General features: G+C 43.1%; 1 protein-coding gene across 1 annotated transcript; it reads left to right on the forward strand.

Annotated features, from left to right (window-relative positions):
• The first annotated feature begins 2,584 nt into the window (after positions 1–2,584).
• On the forward strand, positions 2,585–24,447 carry LOC147336314 (protein NLRC3-like). Its single transcript, XM_086285352.1, has 10 exons — positions 2,585–2,760; positions 8,764–8,895; positions 8,980–9,078; positions 9,236–9,334; positions 10,098–10,199; positions 14,563–14,798; positions 14,915–16,742; positions 18,253–18,429; positions 20,882–21,058; positions 24,252–24,447. Exons 2-10 carry the CDS (start codon positions 8,807–8,809, stop codon positions 24,445–24,447), a joined length of 3,003 nt encoding a protein of 1,000 aa, XP_086141478.1. The 5' UTR covers positions 2,585–2,760; positions 8,764–8,806.

The raw sequence follows: 24,447 nt of genomic DNA on the forward strand, positions 1-24,447 counted from the left end.
GCGACATTCCAACGATTAATGGACCATGTACTGAGAGATGTGTCAGCATTCTCTGCAGCATATCTGGATGACGTGGTGGTGAACAGCCAGTCCTGGGAAGAGCATGTCATTCACCTACAGAAGGTGCTACACTCCATCAGAATGGCTGGACTGACTATCAATCCCAAGAAGTGCTCCATAGCCAAGAGAGAAGTGGAGTACTTGGGCTTTGTAGTTGGCTCTGGGAAGATAAAGCCGCAGGTTGGAAAGATTGAAGCAATTCAGTCCTTCCCAGTTCCGACAACAAAAAGGAAGGTGAGAGGTTTTCTGGGTCTAGTAGGCTGGTACCGGAAATTCATACCTTCTTTTGCAGAGCGATCCACTGTACTGAATGACCTCACAAAAGGCTCAGCCCCCAACAAAGTGCGTTGGACAGAAGACTGTGAGCAAGCATTCAGAGACCTCAAGGAAGCAGTTTGCACACATCCAGTTCTACACAGTCCAGACTTCAACAAGCCATTCATCTTGCAAACTGATGCTTCAGGAGTTGGCCTTGGTGCTGTCCTTCAGCAAGAGGTGGATGGTGAAAGAAGGCCTGTGGTGTTTCTGAGTCGGAAACTACTCGACAGGAAGACGAGGTATTCGACGGTGGAGAAAGAGTGCTTGGCCATGAAATGGGCTATTGAGGCCTTGAGGTATTATCTTCTGGGACGTCACTTCACTCTGGAGACTGATCATCGTCCCCTCCAGTGGTTGAACCGCATGAGGGATGCAAATGCCCGCATTGCAGGATGGTACTTGTCTTTGCAGCTTTATGACTTTACGGTCCAGTATAGGCCAGGGAAGTCAAATGTGGTTGCTGATTGTTTATCTAGGATGACAGAGGACTGAAGCACTTCGCGCTCAAGAGGGGGAGGAGGAAATGTAAGGAAGAGGACTCCCTTACTGTATTTTTTTTTTTTTTTTTGTGCCTGTCCCGTTTGGCTCTTTTGCCATCAGAACTATTGTCTAAAGGCAAAGAAAGATGCCCAACGGATTTACTTTACCAAATTGACCATCCCAGCCTTGCCGTAATGGTCCATTTGATTCACCTTTTATTGTTCATTTCATTTTCACTTACTGAATACGGGACAGACTTGACTGTATTTATTTATATTATATGTATAGCACTTTAGAGCACACCTTTCACTTTATTAAAAGCACCTTATCAAGCAATTTATGAGCATTGCACTTTAAGCATGGATTTGCACACAAGAAGTTTAAATATTTATTGACTATTTATTGGGAATTTTAAAATCAGTTGGTAGCCTTATTTCAGATCCTGCACAGCTGCTCCTCATCAAGGAATGTGGTGGTTGTCTGTCAGGAGAGAAGAATGGTGATTGAGATTGTGATTAAGGTTTACCAGTAAGGAAAACTAATGCAAACGTGTGTGTGAAATCTAGGGATAAAAGTGGTGCAAATAAGTGTTTGTAAGTTAATGATTACTCACCTTTCTTGCCTGTGTCCTCTTCAAGGTGTTTGGGCAAATGTTTCCCCTGGGGTCCAGACACCATTTAAAGGTTCCGGGAGAGACCATTGGTAAAGAGAGTGTGGTGAATCTTTTTGTGCTTAGGTTTCTGGGTTTTTATAATATTGGGTTTGGTGTAACATTAAGTGTGAAATATTTATTAATATGTAAATGTGGAAATGTATTTATGTATTTATTTATTCTAATTAATATATTGTATACTGTGGTGGAAGGTTGGGATTTAAGAATTTACCTGAGAGTGGAATAATGGTTAAGTCTGTGACAGCTGAACATATTTAAGGCTGCCAGTTGTCATTAGAGGTGGATTTTTTGTGCTGTGAAGAAGCTCGACAAGTTAATTGTTGTAAGGAGAGCCATATAGCAAATAAATACTTTGTTCCACTACACTTGCCTTGGTCTGTCTCACTGTGTTTCCAGCCGCTAAGGGCCGCCCTGTTACAAGGACAAACAGCAGCACATGTTCTCTAAATGTTTGCAGTCATTTTTAAATGACGCTGATACTACATGAGACATTTTCCACATTTATTGTCTTTGAACAGAGAATAATAAAGCCATCAAACATACACAGGCTTCTGCAAATACAAACTTCTGTGGTGCATTTGATGACCTGCAGAGGAGAACAAGTCGGGCTTTTCAGCCCTAACACAACAAGAACAGCTGTGGAACCATTGGCCATTTTCCATAGTGTAGCTGAGTCAAAACAGCCCAAGTGCTGAGAGGGAAAACATGATGATTTATGTAAAGTCATAACTGGCTGCAGCAGCTGAGCTTTGACCTGTGAGCTGCAGCTTAAGCTTCTTTTATGGTTCAGTGTTTAATGTTTAAACTGTTTATGGTTGCACACACACCCACAGTCAGGTTGTATACATATTGAAACATTATATACAGTGTGGCAGCTGACCTTTGACCTTTGACCTGCGAGCTTCAGACTCATTGCTGGTGTGAGGTGTTTACTATTGAAGCTTGCAGACACACCCACATCCTCTAATTTGTTCTCAGGGTTGTTCAGTGTGTTGGAGTTGGAGCAGAAACCTGCTGCAGGTTAATTATTGATCAAACAATATCACACAAGGTGCAGCAGCTGACCTTTGACCTTTGAGCTTCAGACTCTTTGCTGGTGTGAAGTGTTTAATGTGACTTCAGCCTGCAGACACAGAGGACTGATGAAGCAGAAGATTGTCTCTGTTTCTACACAGACCTGGTCCAGACAGCAGAGCTGCAGAGGGAAGACGTTCATGGGAAGAAGCTGAGTAAGTGCAACGTCCTCTTTGAATCCTGGATCAGGAAGTGAAGCCGGGGAATATTTGGTGTTTCAATAAGGTTTCTGTCTTTGACTCAGTCTGCTGTCACTTTGTTTCAGAGAGAAAAAGAGATTTCAGATTAACTGCATTATATGCTGAGTAACTAAATGCTGCTAGTCTGTGGTGTCACTCCCAGCAGCATCACGTCATTTCTTTACTCTGACCTTTAACATCAGTTAACTTAGCTAGCAGAGCAGCTAGCAGTTAGAGTATGAACTCTGTGTCAGCAGTCAGCTTGGTCCTGGTGGTCACCTGGTTTCATGTTTGCTGATGATCCAGATGTGTCCACATAATTATTTATTTCTGTAAATGTAAAGACTTTACAGATAAACAACAGCAGCCCTCTGGCTGGACTCTAACCTGTGAGTTTCCTGTGACTGAAACCACAAGCTGACATTTTCCTTCTGAAGCAGCTGAATGGATGTTTAAGTTTACCTGCATACATGGTGCAAATAAACCCGCTTTGGATGGTTTGGAGGCGGAGCCCAAAGCAGGACAGGATTCTAATGTGATTGGTCACTTTGATGAGGTGGCTGGAACTCAGGTGGTCGAGCAGGTCACCTGCTAACCAGAAGGTTGGTGGTTTAATGCCAGTGTGCATGGTGTCCTGGTGAATGTTCGACAGGAAACACTTAGACACATGGAAAAAGTGCTTGTGTGAACGTACAAGTTGTGTAAAGCTTGTGTTTGAAAAATAAAGTTTATTTCTTATTATTTATTTTATAATAAAGTTTTTTCCTGTGCAGCAGTGGAAATACTGACAACTATAGCTGGATTATTTATTTGAACTCTTTTAAACCAGAGGCTTCAGACGCAGGTTCTGCAGCCTTTAATGGTAATAGTCAAAGTGTGATCGGTGAATTGTGAGCAGCAGAAAGGAGGAAAGCACTAATGCTGGCACAAGGGGCCACAAGCCAGTGTACTCCAAGTGGCAGCCTGGGTAAATGGGGAGTGTTGCATTAGTAAGGGCCTTCTGAACTAAAGCTTTACCAAATAAAATGCGTGGATCATAATGAATAAGACTGTCATGCTACTGATGGCTGAAAGAAAAGGAAGAGGAGGAAGGAGGCATGTTAGGAGTAGGGATGGGTAGCGTTTAGGTTTTATCCGATACCGGTGCCAAACCGGTACTTTTGAAACAGTGCCTGTGCTTAATTGGTGCTCGAATCAGTGATTAAAGAATGGAGAACACAAACTTTGTCCAAAAACCTCTCATGTTTTTATTTTTAGCAGTCTCTTTTTTTCTGCAAAATGATAACCAAGTTAGCCTTTTCTGTTGATACAAGATACCTCCTTTGGTTGGAACCGGTGCTTAAAGAATGGAGAACACAAACTTTGTCCTGAAACCGCTCATGTTTTGTTGTTTTTTTTGTAAAAAGATAACAATGTTAGCCTTTTGTGCAGCTATAGGGCATATATGGTATCACTCTATCAAACAAGAAGACAGCAGCATGTAACTACAACGGTGTTTGCTTGTTCACCTTACATTAATGTAATAACGTGGTTAGCCTACTCAACGTAAATTACACACAAACAACATTAAGCTACACACGCAGAGAAGAACGGCTGCTGCTGCCGTCATGATCCGTCATCATTTCTGCTCCTCTGGCAGGGCTAGGGGCCAGGACTCTCCTCTTCAGGTTCTTGGGGGATGTTGCTAACTCCGTGTCCGATAACAGGCACCACACCCGCAGTAGTTGTGCTCGGTGTGAGGTCTTGCAGGAAGCTATCAAATACGGTGCATTTCTCGGCTTTAAAAAAAAAACACTATGCGTCGCCGGGTGTTTCATGGTAAACAGACTGATTCTTATATAGCGCTTTTCTACTCTCCCAGAGTACTCAACATGCCACATTCACCCAATCACACCAGCACTTTATCTGTACTCAGTGCTTTCTAAGTACATTCACACTCCGAATGTGGAGAGCAAGTTGGGGTTAGTATCTTACCCAAGGATACTTGGCACGAGGAGCCTGGGATCGAACCATCAGCCTTCCGACCAGTAGGTGACCAGCTCTACCTCCTGAGCTACAGCCTCCCTGTTTCACCAGATTCGAGGTGTTACCTCCTTTGCACAGTATCAGCTTAAAGCACTTGTTGCAGGCTGCTGAGTTTGCATCTTTTGCTGTGAAGTACAGCCAGACTTTGACCGCTTAGCCTTGGGCATTTTTAATCTGTCGCTCTGCTCTAAAAGAACATACGTACCGGGGCCCGCCTACTATCCTTGGAAAGGTAAAATGATTGGCTAGAATCCAAAGTGTATGACATCTCAGGAAAAAAAGCACCAAAATGTGCACTGCTTTTCAGTCTGGTTACTACCGTTTATGTCAGACCCGGTGCCATAATGACATCAGATACCGGTGCCCATCCGCAGTTAGGAGGCAATGGTAGAGAAGGAAAGACAGGAGATGGTAAATGGCCTGCATTTGTATAGCGCTTTTCTAGTCCATAGGACCCCAAAGCGCTTTACACTACATTCAGTCATCCACCCATTCACACACACATTCACACACTGGCGATAGCAAGCTACATTGTAGCCACAGCTGCCCTGGGGCGCACTGACAGAGGCGAGGCTGCCGGACACAGGCGCCACCGGGCCCTCTGACCACCACCACCAGTAGGCAAACACGGGGTTAGTATCTTGCCCAAGGATATTTGGCATGCAGCCAGGGTGCAGCCTGGGATCGAACCACCGACCTTCTGATTAGTGGCTGACCTGCTCTGCCACCTGAGCTACAGCCACCCAGAGTGGAGGTGATGTATCTAAATGCATCTGAACAAAGCAGAAGTGCACACCAAACTCAACGGATAGTCAAATGTAGAATCACAGAACAGAACTGCAGGCTGAGTTTGGATGTTTGTCTTTCACACCTCTCTGTGTCTCACACACACAGTGACGTCAGACACAGTCACACTCACTGTTCCATCTGCTTTGTGCACAAATTCATTACTTTCTTCCTTCAATGATCTACATACTACGTGCTGCCCAGTGAATACTTTGCAATGTATTCCATCCCCTTTCAAGGCAGAATTACCCAGTTTATTCCCCATTACAAGACAACAATCAGTCACACTCACACAGACCACGTCTGGCCCGCACTCGCTCACACGTGCGTTTACCCACCAATGAGAGCTCTATCCTCCTTACATATTGGTGGATAAACCAAACACTCAACGCCCTCAGCGGCAGAGGAAAAACCTCCTTTCGGTGGAGCAACCATCCTTAACCCTCCTTAAAAACTGGCGAAGAAACCAGACCTCCTTAGAATAATTAAAAAACTGGTGAGGAAACCAGACCTCCTTAAAAAAAATAAAGAAAAACCGGTGGAGAAACCAGGTAGCTTCTAAAACACCATCTGTTTTAGAAAACAAAACAGATGGTGAATTCTTTAGAGAATTTTCTAGAAATCTTTTTCTTTCAAAACAGAATTCAGAATATTGATCTTTGACATGGAAGCTGTTTCTACAGGATCCTGATGGACACTCAAAGCTTTCATAAAATGTTCTCATTAGTTGTTTGCAGCAGAATATCACCTGATGTGAACCAAAACAACAAAAGTGCTCTGCACATGTGTGTGAGACTACAGATTCTAGAATCAGAACTGCTGATTTCATTACTCTGAACTTTTAAAGGCAGGTTTTGTATCTGAGAGCAGGGACACTTGCTGTGTTCAGTGTGACTCGTCTCTGCAGAAGGTCAGGGCTCTGATAGTTGCAGTTAGCGGGTGACTTACTGGGCAGGTGGCTCCTGAGTGTCTGTTGGAGTCAGGGTTCATTATGGTCCTGGTTGCTACTGGAAATAAAGAAACAAAAGGAGGGTGTGATGTTCAGGAAGTACAGACTGTAGCTCAGCAGGTAGAATTACTAACTGGAAGGTTGGAGGTTTGATCCCTGGCTGCTCCAGTCTGCACGCCACGGTATCCTTGGGCAAGATGTGGAACCCCGACTTCCTCTCCGATGCATCCATCATAGTGTCATTGTTAGAAAAAGAAGTGCTTGTGTGAATGAAGCACGCTGTATAAAATGCTTTGACTGCTCATACAGAAAAGCAGCTCATAAGAACTGGTTCATTTTCCAGATAATTCCACTATTAAGACAACAGACATTTGGGAGGCTTTCTCTGAGAGTAACACTGAAAGTCTTGCTGCTCCTCCACAAAATGAACTTCAGATTAAAGACACAGCTCAGCTAAACACAACTCAAACTAATCTACACTATTTTTCTTTATTACGCAGCGTTTTTATAACTATTTCCAGATGTTTCTAAAGATGAAAACAGAATTAAACTCCAGCCTGATGCGTTTCTGAGGTTCCTGACTCTGACCGTCCCTCAAACGCCTCTCTGGGCGTTTCCTTCTGAAGGAAAAAAATGTCCATCCCGGTTTTCCCTCCAAGGCACGAGCGATAAGCAGAGTTCTGTCCTTTCCTTCTAAGATTCCTAATTATTTAAAGTAACACTCAGGTATGCCATTCAGCGTGTTAGTACGAGCTCGGGAGCAGCTTGGGAGAACAAGAAAACAGAGACTGCTTTAGGTTGCCTTCCCAATCGACTCAAAGGTTTATTTAGTACATAACAGCTTATATAGAGGAAAAAAAGGTTCGTGTGTCAGCTTTCCCAGTTCAAACCAGTACAGACCAAATAAGGAAACGTCTTCCTGCCTTGTGAGCAAAGAAGTATCCTGTGTGTAGTTTATCAGTTCAGCTACAATTTATGATCATCCCAGCAAAATACACTCCTAGACATAGAATACAGAGTTCTTTCATTAGTGAATTCTGAAACAAACCACCTGGCCTTTAACGAGCCTTTTTCTAAGAGATAAAGAAAAAGGGAGGATGGGAGTAAGGAAGTGGTCTCGTCTCTGTGGTATTTTCGACCTTGGGGTACCAGCTTGTGAGTCTTACACATTAATTCTTGGGTCACAGAGAAAGAGAAAAACAACTATTAAATGGGCCTTATTGAGTAACTCTTTTCTGTATAATATCACAATAAAACAATATCCTGTAAATGCTACCATGGTATCAAAATATCACAACACCTTCCGTCGCTTTTACTTTCGCTTTCGTGAATGTTGTGGCGCAGTTGATCGTCTTATTAAATTCAGTTCTTTGCATTCTTTTGGCGGCGAAGAAAAACTGGGCTCAAAGTGGTCAAACTCAAAAAATGATCTTTATTTTACATTCCCGGGAACGGAGAACTGTTAGGCGCTATCATGCACCCACAGCTCTGAAAAAAAAATCACAAGCTGCATGTGTATATATATTTCTGCTACGTCACATATAGTTTCGATCAAAACAACTCCTTACATAGTAGCAGTTGATGACAATGACAGCTGCAGAGTTTGTGTCTGATGTATTAAGTATGAAACACTGTTGGGCTAAAATCTGGTCAGAATGAATCCAGGTGCAGGTGTGTCAGTTTAGGACCACTGGACTAACATCCAAGTGCTCACAATATAAAGTGTATTCTGTAGTAACATCCTGGTGTTGCAGCAACAGTCCCACATGGAAACGTCAACACTCAAACTCAAAATCTCTTTTTGTCAACAATAAAATGACAGCAGACCAATTTGAACAAAGTTGGTAAAAAGCTTCAGAAATTAGTAAAATATTAAAAAGTGTCTGGATGCTCAATCATCCAGGTAAGGGTTAGGTTAGTAATGCTGTGATTGCAGACATTCCCCAACTCTCTGTGAATGGGACTCATGGCCATTGATCAGTGGTTGTTGATCAATGGTCATGACCTCCCAGCCATTGTGCAAATGTCCTGTTTATAAGGTTGGAAACCTGCAGTCAGCTGAGACTGAAGGAGTCACCTGGATGAGTCATGAAACGTTTCTCCCACTGAAAACATCCAGATGAACAGAATCAACTTTTGGGGATTAAAACGTGTCTGAATTAATCATCATGAGTGGGTCAGTCAGTGTGTCGCTGGGCTGATTTGTGTTTCCTCTGCAGGTGAAGGTAGAAAGTGTGTGTGAGCTGATGTGAATTGAGCAGCATGGATCAGTGTGAGGACAGAGAGGAGGGAGTCCCTCCCTCTAAAAGCACTCTGTGTGGGGAACATGAGAGCCAGACCAAAGCTCAGAGGTGAGATGACCATCTCTAACTGTCCATGACTCTTCTCCATGTCACAGCTCAGCACTCACATCACTGCTCCATCATTATTCACAGGAACCAGCCTGGACCTCCACCCAGAAGTGTGTCCTCTAAGAGCAAACGGGTGAAGCATTTCTTTCGTAATTTAGGGCGAAAAAAGTCATCTGACAAAAAGTAAGTTCATGTCAGTATTAAAATGTTTGAAATTTTAATCAGCTTTTTACTATTTAACGATTTAAATAATATACTATTTAATACTTTATTTATACTTTTTATGTAATGTATTGGTCACATTGGATGTGACACATGTTTCATGTTCACTTATTTTTAGCGTCAATCAGAAACCATCCAGCTCTGTGTCCTTAAAGAGTGACCGGTCCAATCATCGAGGCATTGATTTTAAATCCCAGCCTGTGTCTGCTGCAGAGAGGTGAGCTGTTAGTAACAAGAACTCTCTGATTTAAATGATTTTGATGTTTCCTGGTTTCTAAAATGCATCTCTGTAGCAGAGCAGTGTCTCCAAGGACACACAGGCTCAGCTGTAACTGTCAGTTTATCTGGTTTAAGACACATTTGGACTCAATTGGCTGTTTTTAACTATTTATTTTAATCAGAGGTGTAAATTTAGACCTCACACATCTGGATCCTAAACTATGATAGAAACAGCTGCTAGCAGTTGGTAGTTTGACTTTGATACGCTGCTCTACAAAGCAAACAAAGGTTTGTGCAGCTCCTCTTCAGAAAAGTGTTCAGAGAGCAGCTGCTGTATTAGACAAAGGCTCGTCGTGTGAGCCCAGATGTGTGTAACAGCTGGATGAAGGAGAACCATCACAGTCGCGTCTCCATCCCGCCTTTATTAATGAACTTCCTGTTGCTTGCAGATTACAGGAACACAAAGTGTTTGTGCCACGTGATGCTGCAGGATTTGTTAACGTGTCCATGATGGTAACATCTCCTCGTCTAACTGCAAACACATGAGCGCTCCTAACGGCAGCTATCACAGCCACACAGGCAGACTGTGTCTCACTGTTGCATTCAGGGACATTTGTTTTCCTGTAAAAAGCTGAACTCTAATCTAAGAGGACTGTTACTGACAGGAAACAGCTGCATTATCTGCAGTCTGTGTGATCACAGCTGCTTCAATCACTTTATCAGAGAATTGATCATTGAATAAAACATGTTTGTGTCTGCAGAGGTCAGAGGTCACAGTCTGCAGGATCCAGCTGTCCGTCTGTGAGGAGTGATGGGTCCAAAGGTCAACCTCCACACTTCAGTGCTGAACCTGGACCAACGAGGTCAGAGACCTGTGATGACTCCTTTACATGTTTGTGTTTTCCTGGATAAATATGACCAAAGATTCATTAAAAAGATAAAAATATTAGACTTTGTCCTGTAGCGCTGTGTGGCAGGCAGGATTGGACCCAAACACAACAGGATGAAGTCAAAGAGGCAGCTTTATTTCAGCTGTGAACATGCAAACAGCAGAAATAAGGAAACATAACTGTAGGTTTGCAGTGAATGAAGCCTCAGCTCGACGCTGCACTTTGTCCCTCTTTTCCTTCTCCAAACAGCCACATCAGGAGTCTCTGATGGAGTTTTAAAATATTTAATTACAAATGTCCAAAGATGGGTTCAGGATACCTGAATCCACAGTTATTAAAGCTAAAATAGTTCACAGGGTTTGGACTTTGTTAGGTGACGAGAGAACATCAAAGTGTTTTTATCTTCAAACAGTATTTTTATCACTTCAGTTGCTCTCACAGCCCTGTTTGTTATTTTAGTAAGTAAGTAAGTAAAGTTTATTTATTAAGCGCTTTTCATAGACAGGTAGTCACAAAGTGCTGCACACAGAGATTAAAATAAACAGTACGATAAATAGCAAAATGCACAATATACACAATATAGAGTTTAAATGTAAATTAAAAATATAACAATGTAAACAGCATTGGTCAACAGAAAGCTTGTTTAAACAGTAAAGTTTTTAACTGTTTTTTAAAGGATCCCACAGAGTCAACCAAACGTAGTTGTAGAGGTAGACTGTTCCACAGCCTTGGTGCCACAGACTGAAAGGCTCCGCCCCCTTTCATCTTCAGACGTGTTCTGGGAGCAACCAACAAACTCTGAGTCTGTGAGCAGAGACAGCGAGCAGCAGTGTATTTAGTGAGAAGCTTGGATAAATAATCTGGGGCCATTTAGTGCTCTGTACGTTAAAACAATCATTTAAAACGAATTCTAAAATCTATTGGGAGCCAATGTAAAGAACATAAAATAGGAGTGATGTGAGCTCGCTGGGTAGAGCGAGTTAGTAGTCTGGCTGCTGCGTTTTGTACAGCTTGGAGGCGAGAAAGAGATGATTTATCCAAGCTGGTAAACAGGGAATTACAATAATCTAAACGCGATGACACAAATCCATGGACAATATTTTCCAGTTCAGCTAAGGAGACCATATGTCGCAGTTTAGAAATATTCCTTAAATGAAAGAAACAGGAACTAGACAGAGACTTTACATGTGAGTCAAGGCCCAAAGAAGAGTCAAATATTATTCCAAGATTTCGAATATTTGGCTCAGCAGAAGAACAGAAAGGGGCAACAACTTGAATGATTTTAGAATATAGATCAGGAGGAGCTATGATCATGGTCTCTGTCTTGTTCTAACAAGGTAGCTGTTAGAAAGCCAGTCAGAGATTTGAGTTAAAGCCTGGACTAGGGTGGACAGCCTATCCAGCTGATGAGGCTTAACCAGAGCTCTTATGTTTCACTCAGTGCTCCCACCAAACACCTTGGAGGACACATTAGTGTGATTTAGATTTCATTGGTGTAAACACCAGTCACACAAGCTAACCCATGGAGGCAGCAGCAGGCTTTGTGTTTGGTAAAGTCTGTTGGCTTAAACTAAGAGAGTTTAGTTTGTTAGCACAAAGAGCTGTCAGCTAAAGCCCCGAATGCACTTTGAATACAGACGAACTGAGAAAAACACTTTAAATACAGCAAACAGTCAAACTGACAACATGTTTTTCTGCTGATCATCCACAGCAGTACGTTTAGCATTCATGCTAGCAGCAGGCTATGACTGTTAGGGTTGCCAACCGTCCCTTAAAAAACGGAATCGTCCCGTATTTAGAAACAAAAGTACACGTCCCGTATTGAGCTAATAAGGGACGCACTTTGTCCCGTATTGAGCTAATAAGGGACGCACTTTGTCCCGTAATACAGTGAGAATCAAAAGTAGTCTATAAATGTTAATGGAATTAACGCTTTGTTTGAAAACATAATTCCCAGCCCCTCTCCTGCTTTGTGACCAATGAGCTGACAGCACACTTATGACAATTCAGATTACCGCTCATCTCATTGGTCGAGGAAAGGTCGCTTGCGGAGAAAATACCGGAAGACAACAGATGACCACAACAAGAAGCATGGCCAACAGGGAAACAAACGCCGACACTGCGGTGCAAGTCTCGGACGACAGTACACCTAAAGCTGGGCAAACACTGTGCGATTTTTTCAGTCACGTTATTCAGCTCCTGCTCAAACTGCACGATTGACTCGCAGTTGGTAGGTCACGATGCAGGTCTCACACTATACCGCCCGATGCTCTGATGCGACCTGAGTGCTCACACTGTGCCTCCATAAAATGAAGGTTATAACAGAAAATCTGTCGCTCTCTCTCTCTGTCTTTCTCTCACACAGACACACCACCACCATCAACTTTGCTAAATTGCTAATGAAAAACATTGATCAGGCAGCTGTGATTGAGCAGCATGTAAATCCAACTATTTTCACGGTTGTTGTGGTCGTGATAATTTTGTGGGGCCACATCGAAAAGGCTCTGATGAGCTTTCCAAAGTTCTACAGTTGTGCCTCCATCACTTGTGTCCAGATCACACGCTGCACAGCCGTGCTGCTCCGTCTTTTTCACCAACGTTTACGTGTTTGCGCGTGAGCAGTGTGAGCGCCTGTGGTGACACGCTCACGAGCGATTGATGATCGGGAGCTGGTCGTGAGGTGTTAATCGCTTCTCGTTACCCCACGTATACTACACGACACACGATGAAGGGCAAAATCGGGCCGATCGCCAAATCGGTCGCACGACTCAAAAATCGGCTCAAAATGGGCCAAAAATCGCACAGTGTAAGCCCAGCATTAGAGCAGCAATGTTTGTTCCCCTCAGAGAAAGAAAAAAAGGCTGCAAAAGTACAGGGAGGAATGGGAAAAGGAAAACGCCTGGCTGGAAAAGTGCACGATAACACATATAAAGCGCACTGCACTGTGTGCCGGCGCACTTTTTCCATAGGCATGCTTCTAATGGTGGGCACATGAAGAACATGAGGGGCGTGAAAGCTCGGGGAACCCTTAACCAATTTGTTGTCCACCAGGCCACGGCAGAAACAGATATGGTATGTAGACACTGGTTTGTTTTTTAAACCCTCTGGTTAAGGTTAATATGGGCATGTGCAATGAATATCAGCGCTATGTGGCCAGAAGTGTGATAATATAATTTATTTTGTGTAATAAACAACTGCAAGGATAGATGATTACAACAAATAGATGACTAATACATAAAAGTAATACATAGATGAATAATGATGATGAGTTATGATGCGTAATCATGGGAACAAGAGGGTTTACAAACAGGAGCAGCTGATTAGCATTAGAAAAGCTGAAATAATACCTCAGCTGAAGCCAATTGCACTAAATGCACTATATGTGCACTGTTACAAGAATATTTTTCGTTCTATTGCTTTCTATTAATTTATATAATTTTAAGTTAAGCAGGACAGAGTTCTTTTAAAGAAAGATTTACTTATATTCTCAAAAGTTAAGCATGACAGGCTTCTGTTTAAGAAAGAGACCTGTTTTATTGTGTTAATGTTGTCATTTTGAGCTAAAAATAAATGGCTAAAGGATCATTTGTTTCCCATATGGTCTCATCAGGAATCACAGGTAAGCGTCTGTAACCAGGTCCGGGGAAATATTTACTCAAAGTATACACAAAGTTAACCCAACTGGTGAATTAAGAGAGAGATTTCTTAGCAAGGAGCTGAGATCATGAACACAGGAGGGTCAATGTCCCAGCGACAAACTGCTCCATGCCGCAGCGTTAAATGGTTACCTGTAAGCCCAGGTGAATCAGCAACAGGTGGTGTAATCATCATAACTGTGTGGACCAAGAGCGAGAGGCCATTACAAGCTCCACCCAGGCAGGCAAAACGCTAGCAGGAGAGAGCAAAACATAAAACCTGAAAAGCCATCATGAGCCAGAGACACAGAGTTTATACTAGAAGAGAAACCTGCTCATCTTCATCATGTTTGTTTAAACAGAGAAAATCAGAAGTCTCTGTGTGTCAGACCACGGCTCTACACGGACACTTCTAAGCTGCTTCAGAGTGAACTGACCCAGATAATCTGCACACAGCGGCTGTAAAACAGTGAAAGTCATAACTGTCTCTCTGATGGAAAGCTTTTATTGTGAAGTCAGGAAGTCTGCAGGAAGTGTTGAGTTTGTATTCATCACTCAGTGTTTAATGAGACAGGCAGACAGGAAGAGCAGCTCATTAGTGTTGATGAAATCAAAGGAACTGTGAGGAACTGCAGTTTGGTCACATCTGGATGTTTTTCACTGACAGTAAATGTTTTAGTGATAAAGAAATGTGTTCACAGAGAGAGGAAGAGGAGTGGTGTTTGTGATGAGGAGCAGCTGTCCTGCTGTGCTTTGTGTCAGGACGTCCTGAAGGATCCAGTCTCTACCAGCTGTGGACACTGGTTCTGCAGACAGTGCATCTCCTCATACTGGGACCAGTCTGCTTCATCGGGAGACTCCTCCTGTCCCCAGTGTGGAGAAAGATCCAGAAGCAGAGCTGGACTGCAGACAGCCAGTCAGAGCAGCTGTGTACAAAGTAAGACTGAACATCTGTCTGCTGATGGACTCATTTCTGAAAACTGCACTTCTTGTGTTGTTCAGACATTGAAGAGTTTTCTTTCTCTTTAGTCTCATTGTTTTTCTTTCTTTCAGCAGATGTTGGTCTGCAGGAGGTTTTAGATGAACATAAGATCAGTCTGAGGAGGAGATGTGAACGTGTGACTGAAGGAAGTGATGAAACAGGAAGTAGAACCCTCCTCAACACCATCTACACTGAGCTCTACATCACAGAGGGAAAGAGTGAAGAGGTTCATACCCAACATGAGGTGAGGCAGCTGGAGACTGCTTCCAAGATGGACGCCCTCCATGACGCTCCAATCAGGTGCCAGGACATCTTTAAAGCCTTACCTGACCAACAGAGACCCATCAGAGTGGTTCTGACCAACGGCGTGGCTGGTGTTGGAAAAACCTTCTCAGTGCAGAAGTTCACTCTGGACTGGGCAGAGGGCTTGGAGAACCAACATGTCAGTGTGGTGGTTCTGCTTTCATTCAGGGAGCTGAACCTGATCAGAGATGAGCAGTACAGTCTTCTGGAGCTGCTCCATGTTTTCCATCCAACATTACAGAAGGTCACAGCAGAGAAGCTGGCTGTCTCTCAGCTTTTGTTCATCTTTGACGGCCTGGATGAAAGCAGACTTTCATTGGATTTCACCAACAGGAAGCTGCTGTCTGATGTCACACAGAAGTCATCAGTCAGCCAGCTGCTGACAAACCTCATCCAGGGGAATCTGCTTCCCTCGGCTCTCATCTGGATAACTTCCCGACCCGCAGCAGCCAATCAGATCCCTCCTACATGTGTTGACAGGCTAACAGAAGTACGAGGCTTCACTGACGCCCAGAAGGAGGAGTACTTCAGGAGGAGATTCAGTGATGAAGAGCTGTCCAGCAGAATCATCTCCCACATGAAGACATCCAGGAGCCTCCACATCATGTGTAGTATCCCAGTCTTCTGCTGGATCACTGCTACAGTTCTGGAGCACATGTTGACTACAGAGCAGAGAGGAGAGCTGCCCAAGACCCTGACTGACATGTACTCACACTTCCTGCTGGTTCAGACAAAGAGGAAGAAGAACAAGTACCACGAGGGACATGAGACGAGTCCACAGGAGCTGACGGAGGCTGACAGGGAAGTTCTTCTGAAGCTGGGGAGGCTGGCGTTTGAACATCTGGAGAAAGGAAACATCATGTTCTACCAAGAAGACCTGGAGCAGTGTGGTCTGGATGTGACAGAGGCCTCGGTGTACTCAGGAGTTTGTACAGAGATCTTCAAAAGAGAGTGTGTGATCTTCCAGAAACCAGTCTACTGCTTTGTTCATCTGAGCATTCAGGAGTTTCTGGCTGCAGTCTACATGTTCCACTGTCACACCAACAGGAAGACAAAGGTGCTGAAGAACTTCCTTAAACCAAAATCTTTAATCAAGATGATTTCCAGTCTTTTTGATGACGATGATCTCCAATCACTTGATGTATTTCTGAGGAGAGCCATGGAGAAATCCCTCCAGAGTAAAAATGGCCACCTGGACCTGTTTGTTCGCTTCCTTCATGGCCTCTGTCTGGAGTCCAACCAGAGACTCTTAGTAGGTCTGCTGGGTCAGACAGAGATCAGTCCAGGAACCATCCAGAGAGTCATCAACAACCTGAAGAAGATGAACAGTGATGAAATCTCTCCTGACAGAAGCATCAACATCTTCCACTGTCTGATGGAGATGAACCACCTCTCAGTACATCAGGAGATCCAAGAGTTCCTGAAGTCAGAGAACAGATCAGAGAAGAAACTCTCTGAGATCCAGTGCTCAGCTCTGGCCTTCATGCTGCAGATGTCAGAGGAGGTTCTGGATGAGTTGGACCTGCAGAAGTACAACACATCAGAGCAGGGACGACAGAGACTGATTCCAGCTGTGAGGACCTGCAGAAAGGCTAGGTGAGTCCAGATGTGATCATTAACATCATTGATCAGTGTAGGTTGGTAGTTTAATGTTGAAAATAAAATCAGATTGTAAGCACAAAGTGTTTGTGTCCGTACGCTGCAACCTTCCACACCATTCCTTTATTGTACAGACTCAGCAGCAGCTCCATGGATCCCAAATCCAAGAGTGGAGAACAGATTTGAAGTGTGTCACATCCATGCAGTCACAGCTGTTTCCACCATGTTTCCACTGATATTAATCCTGTTCAATGACACGTTTCATATCAGTGAATATGTTCTTTAGGACGTCCACTGACATGTTTAAGTGTCCTGCTGGAAATCACTCAAATCATCCATGAAATCCATGAAAAATCCTTTTAGTGTTTCTAACTTCACCCTCTGTCCTCTCTCTCTCTCCATCCTCCTCACTGCTTCTTTCACTGATAATCACACAAACATCGTATTCAGCTACAAAATAACACAATAATATCATCTGATGATCATTATTATAAGAGCAGGATCCATATTTGATATCAGAGTAACACACTGCTTGGTTATGTGCAGTCATCATCAGTGACTGTGGGTCAAACAGAAGCTCTCTGATTGGTTGCTGACCTTGGTCACCTGTCCACTCTCACCTGTTTGTGTTTGCTCTCTCTTTGCTGTCTCCATCCTCTCTCTCCTTTCTCTCCCTCTCTGTCTTTGTACGTCACTCAGGTCCAATGGAAACAGTGACATTTACAAACCAATCAAAGACAAACTGATCCATGTCAGGTTATAACAATATTCAAAGTGAATACAGGCTGCTGCTGGACACAGACAGGTAACATCATTTTGACTTGCTGTCACCTGGATCTGGACTCATAAACACTGAAGCCCTGAACAGGAATACAAATCATTTTCTGCCAACTAGCGACACAGCAGCAGATAATGGCTCAGAAAGCTCAAATGAGCCAATCATTTCTGTGTTTAGTTCCCCTGAAATCAGATCTGATATCAGCAGCTCTGAGTTCATTCATCATTATTGTCCAGTGATGAGATTTCTGCTCCGTTTGGTAACAGTCAGCAGGTTTTTCCTGCGTGTGGACGTGAACAGTCGTACCTGACAGCAGGTAGCAAACAGAGATCATCTTTCCAGCTGGAACTCTTCACTGAGCTGAACTCATTCAAAATGTTCTGGAGTCAAAACAGGAAACAGTCCAAATGTGTGTCTTCACTCTGACTCTGGATCAGATCTCAGTGACAGACTGTGGACATTATGGAAGCCTAAATGTGACACCATCTTCCTCCTTCATCTGCAGATTAAAGCCAAACAAAGATTCTCATTAAAAGTCTGCAGGTCTGAGAGAGACTCAATCGTTGTGTCATGTCAAACACAGTAAGAGGAGCTGAAGCACAGATGTGAAGAGCAGATTCATCAGATTATGACCTCACTCTGTTTTGTCTTCATATACATTCAGTCTGTGTTTATAATGCAGATTTTCTGCTTTTATAATAACACATTTTATATTTTCTATCATCACAGACTGACTCACTGTGGACTCTCAGAGTCACACTGTGAAGTTGTGGCCTCAGCTCTGAAGTCCAACCCCTCCCATCTGACACAGCTGGACATGAGTAGAAACTACAACCTGCAGGATTCAGGGATGAAGCTTCTGTGTGCTGGACTGGAGAGTCCAAACTGTCGACTGGAGACTCTGAGGTGAGTTCACTGACTGCAGCTGTTGTTGTTTTTCTATATTTCAGGTCTTTGATTGATGTTTGAAACTTTCTTTAGTTCCTAAATGTTCAGGATGTGTCTGAAGACAAATGTGAAGAAGTTTGAGTGCTTTCAGAAATGTTGTCTTTCCAAACGACTGAACAAGAGTTTTTCCTTTTGGCTCCAAACAGAAGTGACAGACTTGAGCAGGGTTCATTTAAAGGCTGACAGAAGTGGAGTGGTGACGGGGAGATGTTTGACAGGACAGTGTTTCAGCCTCCACAGGTTCATGTTGTGCTCCATCAGTCAGTGAAGATGAAGTCAGTGCTGATGAGGCTGTAGAGTGTGTGAGGGATGTGAATGAGGATGATGAAGATCTGATGATAGCAGATAAAAACAGGCTGCAGAGACTTTGAGCCATACAGGGCACACAGTGTGTGTACAGAACAGCTGAAATCATTATGGAGGCCTCACTGGGATATGGAAGCATCACAGTACAGCTTCAGTGAAGCATTAAAGTCTCTGATATGAGATGAGAAATGAAGCAGCCAGAGCTTTTTCATGAGTGGAAACCCACTGTGACTGTGAGCTGCTGCTACAGCCTCCAGATTAGCCAGCAGCTCATCCTGCTCAACATTTCCTCACCAACTTTAATGGAAGTGTGATGTTTTCAGCTGGAGTGATGGTCAGGGTGGCCTCCCTCTCCTCTTCTTCTCCTCTTCCTCTTTCATTTGTAAAGCCACTTCTGCTGCTTTCATTCATTTGGAAGTCCTGTAGCTGAGTTTGGGAGAGACTAACAGCCTCGGCAGCAGAGGGGAGAAAGGCTGTAACACCACCACTTTACTCTGTTCTACCTGTCACATCATTTTATCAGGAAACAAATGTGCTCATGTTTTTACTATGTTTGTCTTGAAGATGTAAGAAGATCACATGGTGCTTTTTATTATTGTGTTGGTTTGTTTGCTGTCTCTTGGATGGAGCCCAGCTGTGCGTGGCCCCTGGGCCTGTGGTCAGAGTGTGTGCTGGATAATCCGGCCCAGGATGAGGCCAAACTGACATGGGATGAAATGTCTGTCACATAATTGAGCTTAGTGTAGTTTCATTTCTGCACAATTTAAAAACAACCAAAACTTTGTTCTGTCTTTTCTATGTTATACTGTAGACTTTCTTTGATACTGTGTCCAAAAGGAGCAGCTTTTACTTTGAAGGGGAGGCGTCCCTGTTTCCTCTTCAGGTTGGATGATGGAAGCAAATTAGTAGCTGTGTCCCAAAACGTCGGCTGCATCCTCCAGAGGCTGCATTTGAAGGCCGATTACGTCACAGCCAGGCGATGAAGGCTGTCCGTATTTGTCGACTCCTTCAAATGTGCCCGACAAATGCGTCCTTCATTTCCCCGAATTTGAAGGATTCGTCGGGTGTGTCCTTCGTGGCCCACCATATCCCAGAATTCATAGCGCGGCCCAGCCAAATTTCAGCTGCCAACAATGGCGGCAGCTACTAAGTTTTCAAATTACTCTTATTAATCTTTCTGGGTCACAAAATAAACTTTTAACATATTTTCAGGCGAGAAAGTAGCTGTTTAAACTTCAAATATGTAATGTAATGTAATTGTTTGCCTTTTTTCTGTGTTTTATTTGTTCCGGAGTAAATCGGTTTGGCTGAGATCAAAGTTCCTCCGGGATTTTCACACAGCTGAATAAACGTTAAACAGGAAACTGATTAAACAGAAGTGTGAGACGGTCGAGAATTTACGCCAGTGTCCTGTTATATTTTAGATAGCAAGGAGCAGACGGCCGAGTTTATTAAACTCCACCGACACAGCGGTGACGCAAATCTGAAGGCTAGACCGTCCCATTTCACAGCCTCGCACTTCCAGCCTTTTCGGTCTTTGAAGGACCCGGCCCACGTAGACCGCGAATACCGGGTCCTCCGAAGGATGCAGCCGACGTTTTGGGACAAAGCTAGTGTGTGATGTTCTTTCAGTGTTGCACTTTGTAGACGCTCCCTGAGCACTGGTCTCACAGCCAGCTGCACATAGAGACCAGTGTTGTTAGTCCAGGTCAGAAGATGACTTGTTGGAATGAAAATGAGCTTGTAGTTTGTCTGCTTTAATAATGTGACTGGAAAAAGGTGTTGGACTTCAAATATGTCCATTTCTTTCACACTTCACCTTTAAAAGTGAAGCCTTGTGGTTCCTGGAAGGAAAAACACGACTTTTTCAAGTCTTTGTCCTGTTTTTATGAGAAATGTACGACTTTAATGTGAAACATTCAGAGTTTTTTCTCTTGTTGTGTTTGTTTGAAGCTGCTTCCTGTTGGCTTCAGCTGTTTGGAGTTTCCATTTTCTAAACCTCTACATTCTGAACCTTCTTCAGCTCTGAACAGATGATGAAACACTGAATGATTTCAAGCTCACACTTTGTCTAATAAACTTACATCTTTCATTCTTTATACAGATTGAGGCTCTGTGGTTTGTCAAAGATCAGCTGTGATTATCTGGCAGCAGCACTGAAGTCCAACCCCTCCCATCTGAGACAGCTGCACCTGAGCTCCAACAACAAGCTGCAGGATTCAGGAGTGAAGCATCTGTGTGGTTTCCTGGAGAGTCCAGGATGTGGACTTGAAACTCTGAGGTCAGTCAGCATGTTTTAGTTGTGCTGAGATGAATATGATGTGAAAGTTGTGCTGACACTAAACTGCAGACATCAGGCTGATATTATACTGATCCACACTGAGGATCTTCATGGTAAAGTCTGTTTTCTTCTTCTCTGGTTTAGTCCATTGACTGCAGCAGAACAATGTTCACATTTCAAACAGTGAGACTCAACGTATGGCCCGCGGCCCACACGCGGCCTGCCCACCTTCCCTGATTCAGAGAGAGGGGACCCTGATTAACTGTGTAGTGTTCTTCCTCACAGTTCTAAGTATCAGACACAACAATGAATAATCCACAGCTGACTGTCTTTAGCAGGTCAAAGGTCACGGCACACAGCAGACAGTGGGAAATATTATAACTCTGATCATTTATCAGCACATATCCATATGTATAAAAACAAAGCTGACACTGTGAGACTTGATCAGAGGTGTGATCATCACAGCAGAGGCCTTTGTGTCAAAGTCACTGAGGATCAAACAGAAACACATGAAGCAGATTTTCCTGTTCTGGCTTTTTATAGCAGATAACCTTCAAAATATTCTGCAGTCCATCAAAAACTGAAGCAAACCATGAATCAACATGTGAACATGAGCTGATGCTGCTGAAGTGAAGCAAAGTTACAGAGGTTTGATTACAGACACAGCTGAGAGTTTGTAATCTGTCATCATTTTAAAAGGTTTACATTTCTTCAGTATATCCACATTTGCAGCTGCTACCTCAACCTCCACTTGTCCAACACAACTGCTGTCCACTGCCTCCATGACATTGTGATTTTGCTGTTGGTCTTCTGTCAGATCTTCATCAATCACTTCTGCACGGGGCACACCTTCAGACTCTGCAGCTGCATAACGAAAGCCTGTAAGATAAAATTAGACATAAGGTAAATGTACACCAATATTCCAATGACAGGTGTGTGATTCATCTGGAAGTTATGTGCGGATTAGTGTACAGTGATAGCAATTTAGTATGTTTTTAGAGGGGGGGGGGGTTGTTTACCTCCGATGGGTGCTCTTTTTCGCTTCCGTTGCGTACGCCTTGAGTGCCGGTCCGAGTCTGATACAGGTATGTCGTCATGCCCCATGTGCAGTGTTGGTGCCCAGTCTGGATTTGTTACATCCATTTCATATGCTGGTTTGCCTGCAATAATGCCAAATCATAAGCTACTCAGTCGACATGATGTGGTTCTGCAGCATCACACATTAGCATGTTTTATCTCATTATCTATGACCTCAGCACGTTGAAAATCACACTAAAAGCCTTTCAAGAGTGATATGAATTAATTTAGAACTCACCGGAAAGAAAATGCTGTGAGCAAACCAACAAAAAGCTGGGGATTGCAGAGAACTCGATATCCGCTCGTCTCACCGCTGCAATCCAAGCCTGACGTCTTTGTTTAGTAATATCGGATACATGGGATCCCTCACGTTGCCTCCAGGACGGAAAACGATGAAAAGAGAGCCCGTTATCCAGCTTCTTGCCTTCACGATCGTGTGATCTAACGTTGCAACCGACAACACAACACGTACGATCCATAGCTGAAATGGTATCCTTTGGCTGGCCTACTGTCATGGCGGAAGGGGGCATGGCCCATCTCCCGTGACATCACGCTCCAAAGCCCTATAGGTGGGAAAATGTACCATGTCGACCAATCAAAAATGATATGGAAACATGACATTTGGTTGTTTAGCAAAAGGGGGAAGTTTTAGGAGTGACCGGCAAGAGAGAGCGAGTGAGCGAAAGAGAGAGAGAGTTTTGATACGTGAGAGATTTGTGACGTTTACCGTGTTTGGTCTCAAGTTAGTTTGTTGTCTTGTGTATTTAGTGTGTAGCTGTTGTTTTGTTTTGTGTGTCAGTTCTACTAGTGATCGTCACAGTTGCTGCCTTAAAGCCAACAAAGGCAGATTGCAGTGTAAACGCTGACTGACACACCTGCTGTCAGACCTGCAGGTTTATCCCTGTGCTGTTCTCATATGTGTTAGAGTGACACAAACTATTGTTTGACACCTGATTGTTCTGTAAATAGTTTGAAATGATTATATGAAAAACGTCTGAGCCTTGGCTGCATTTTTTGCTAAATAGTACCATATAACTTTGTTGTTTGCAAAACGTGTGCGTATTTTTAAAAATGTACAATCTCTATTTGCATTTCAAGTTATGAAGATGATTCGTTAAACATGTGTGTGGTTTTTACAGTCAAAATATCACTTTCTACTTGTATTTTAAATTTTGTCTGAATTTAGATAAATTGTGCTGATACAGTTGGTCAAAATGAGAAAATAACAGATTGGCAAGATAAACTGTTTTTAAAGGTAAAATATAGAGGCCACATCAAAAGTAGTCAAGAAGGGTTAAAGGCTAAAAGCAAAGTTGTCACCAAGTACTGTTTATATTTGTGTGTATTGCTGCAGCTTTTTTGAGTATTAATTTGGTGCCTTTGTGTGAAATAATGGTATTGTGAGTGATCCATATAGTCACAAAGAATAGCCACTTGTTTCTGTGCTACCAAAGTTCCCCGGCTTTCATTCAAAATGTGTTTATCGTCAGCACCTGCACATTAAACTACTTAAACATTATAAATGTCTTCAAGCTCACACTGAGGCCTGTGGGGTACTATCAGCCACTGAGACAGTACACACATTTATATGTGTTTGTATATGAATATTTCATACTTTAAGACTGCCTCTTTATTTAAGGGAGATGAACAAAATACATTGGAATTGTACAAAATAATATCATGGATGATAAATTAAATAGATTTTAAGTAGATGCTTGTGCATTCTTAAAGTCTTATATGTTGAACTGAACTATGTGATCTGTTCAAAGCCTTAATCTTAATTTGAAGTGAAATGTGCATTTTGAGTTTATACACTATGTATATAAGGCGACCGTTTCCTTTTGCAGTATTTTTGTGTGGTGTACTTTTCTATGTCTTAACAAAAGGGGAACAAAGGTGTTTAAGTTCACCTAGGATGATGTGTTTTAATTTTCACATGGTCTTGCTTGAATTTGACCCTGACAAAGGCGTATGAACTCTGTCAGCTGTTTGGAGTTTCCATTTTCTAAACTTCTACATTCTGAACCTTCTTCAGCTCTGAACAGATGATGAAACACTGAATGATTTCAAGCTCACACTTTGTCTAATAAACTTACATCTTTCATTCTTTATACAGATTGAGGTGGTGTGGTTTGTCAGAGATCAGCTGTGATTATCTGGCAGCAGCACTGAAGTCCAACCCCTCCCATCTGAGACAGCTGGACCTGAGCTGGAACAACAAGCTGCAGGATTCAGGAGTGAAGCATCTGTGTGGTTTCCTGGAGAGTCCAGGATGTGGACTTGAAACTCTGAGGTCAGTCAGCATGTTTTAG

This window comes from Aulonocara sp. 'chitande type north' Nkhata Bay, linkage group LG3, assembly GCF_057382095.1.
Source record: "Aulonocara sp. 'chitande type north' Nkhata Bay isolate Kocher_YH1m ecotype deep benthic linkage group LG3, A_spYH_male_GT1.1, whole genome shotgun sequence".
NCBI lineage: Eukaryota > Metazoa > Chordata > Actinopteri > Cichliformes > Cichlidae > Aulonocara > Aulonocara sp. 'chitande type north' Nkhata Bay.

Bases quoted from the DNA above. Each gene is read 5' to 3' on its own strand.
- LOC147336314 (XM_086285352.1), top strand. From the start codon at position 8,807: ATGGATCAGTGTGAGGACAGAGAGGAGGGAGTCCCTCCCTCTAAAAGC. The intron at 10,200-14,562 runs GTCAGAGACCTG...ATGTGTTCACAG, and splicing joins GCTGAACCTGGACCAACGAG to AGAGAGGAAGAGGAGTGGTG. The intron at 21,059-24,251 runs GTCAGTCAGCAT...TTCTTTATACAG, and splicing joins TGTGGACTTGAAACTCTGAG to ATTGAGGTGGTGTGGTTTGT.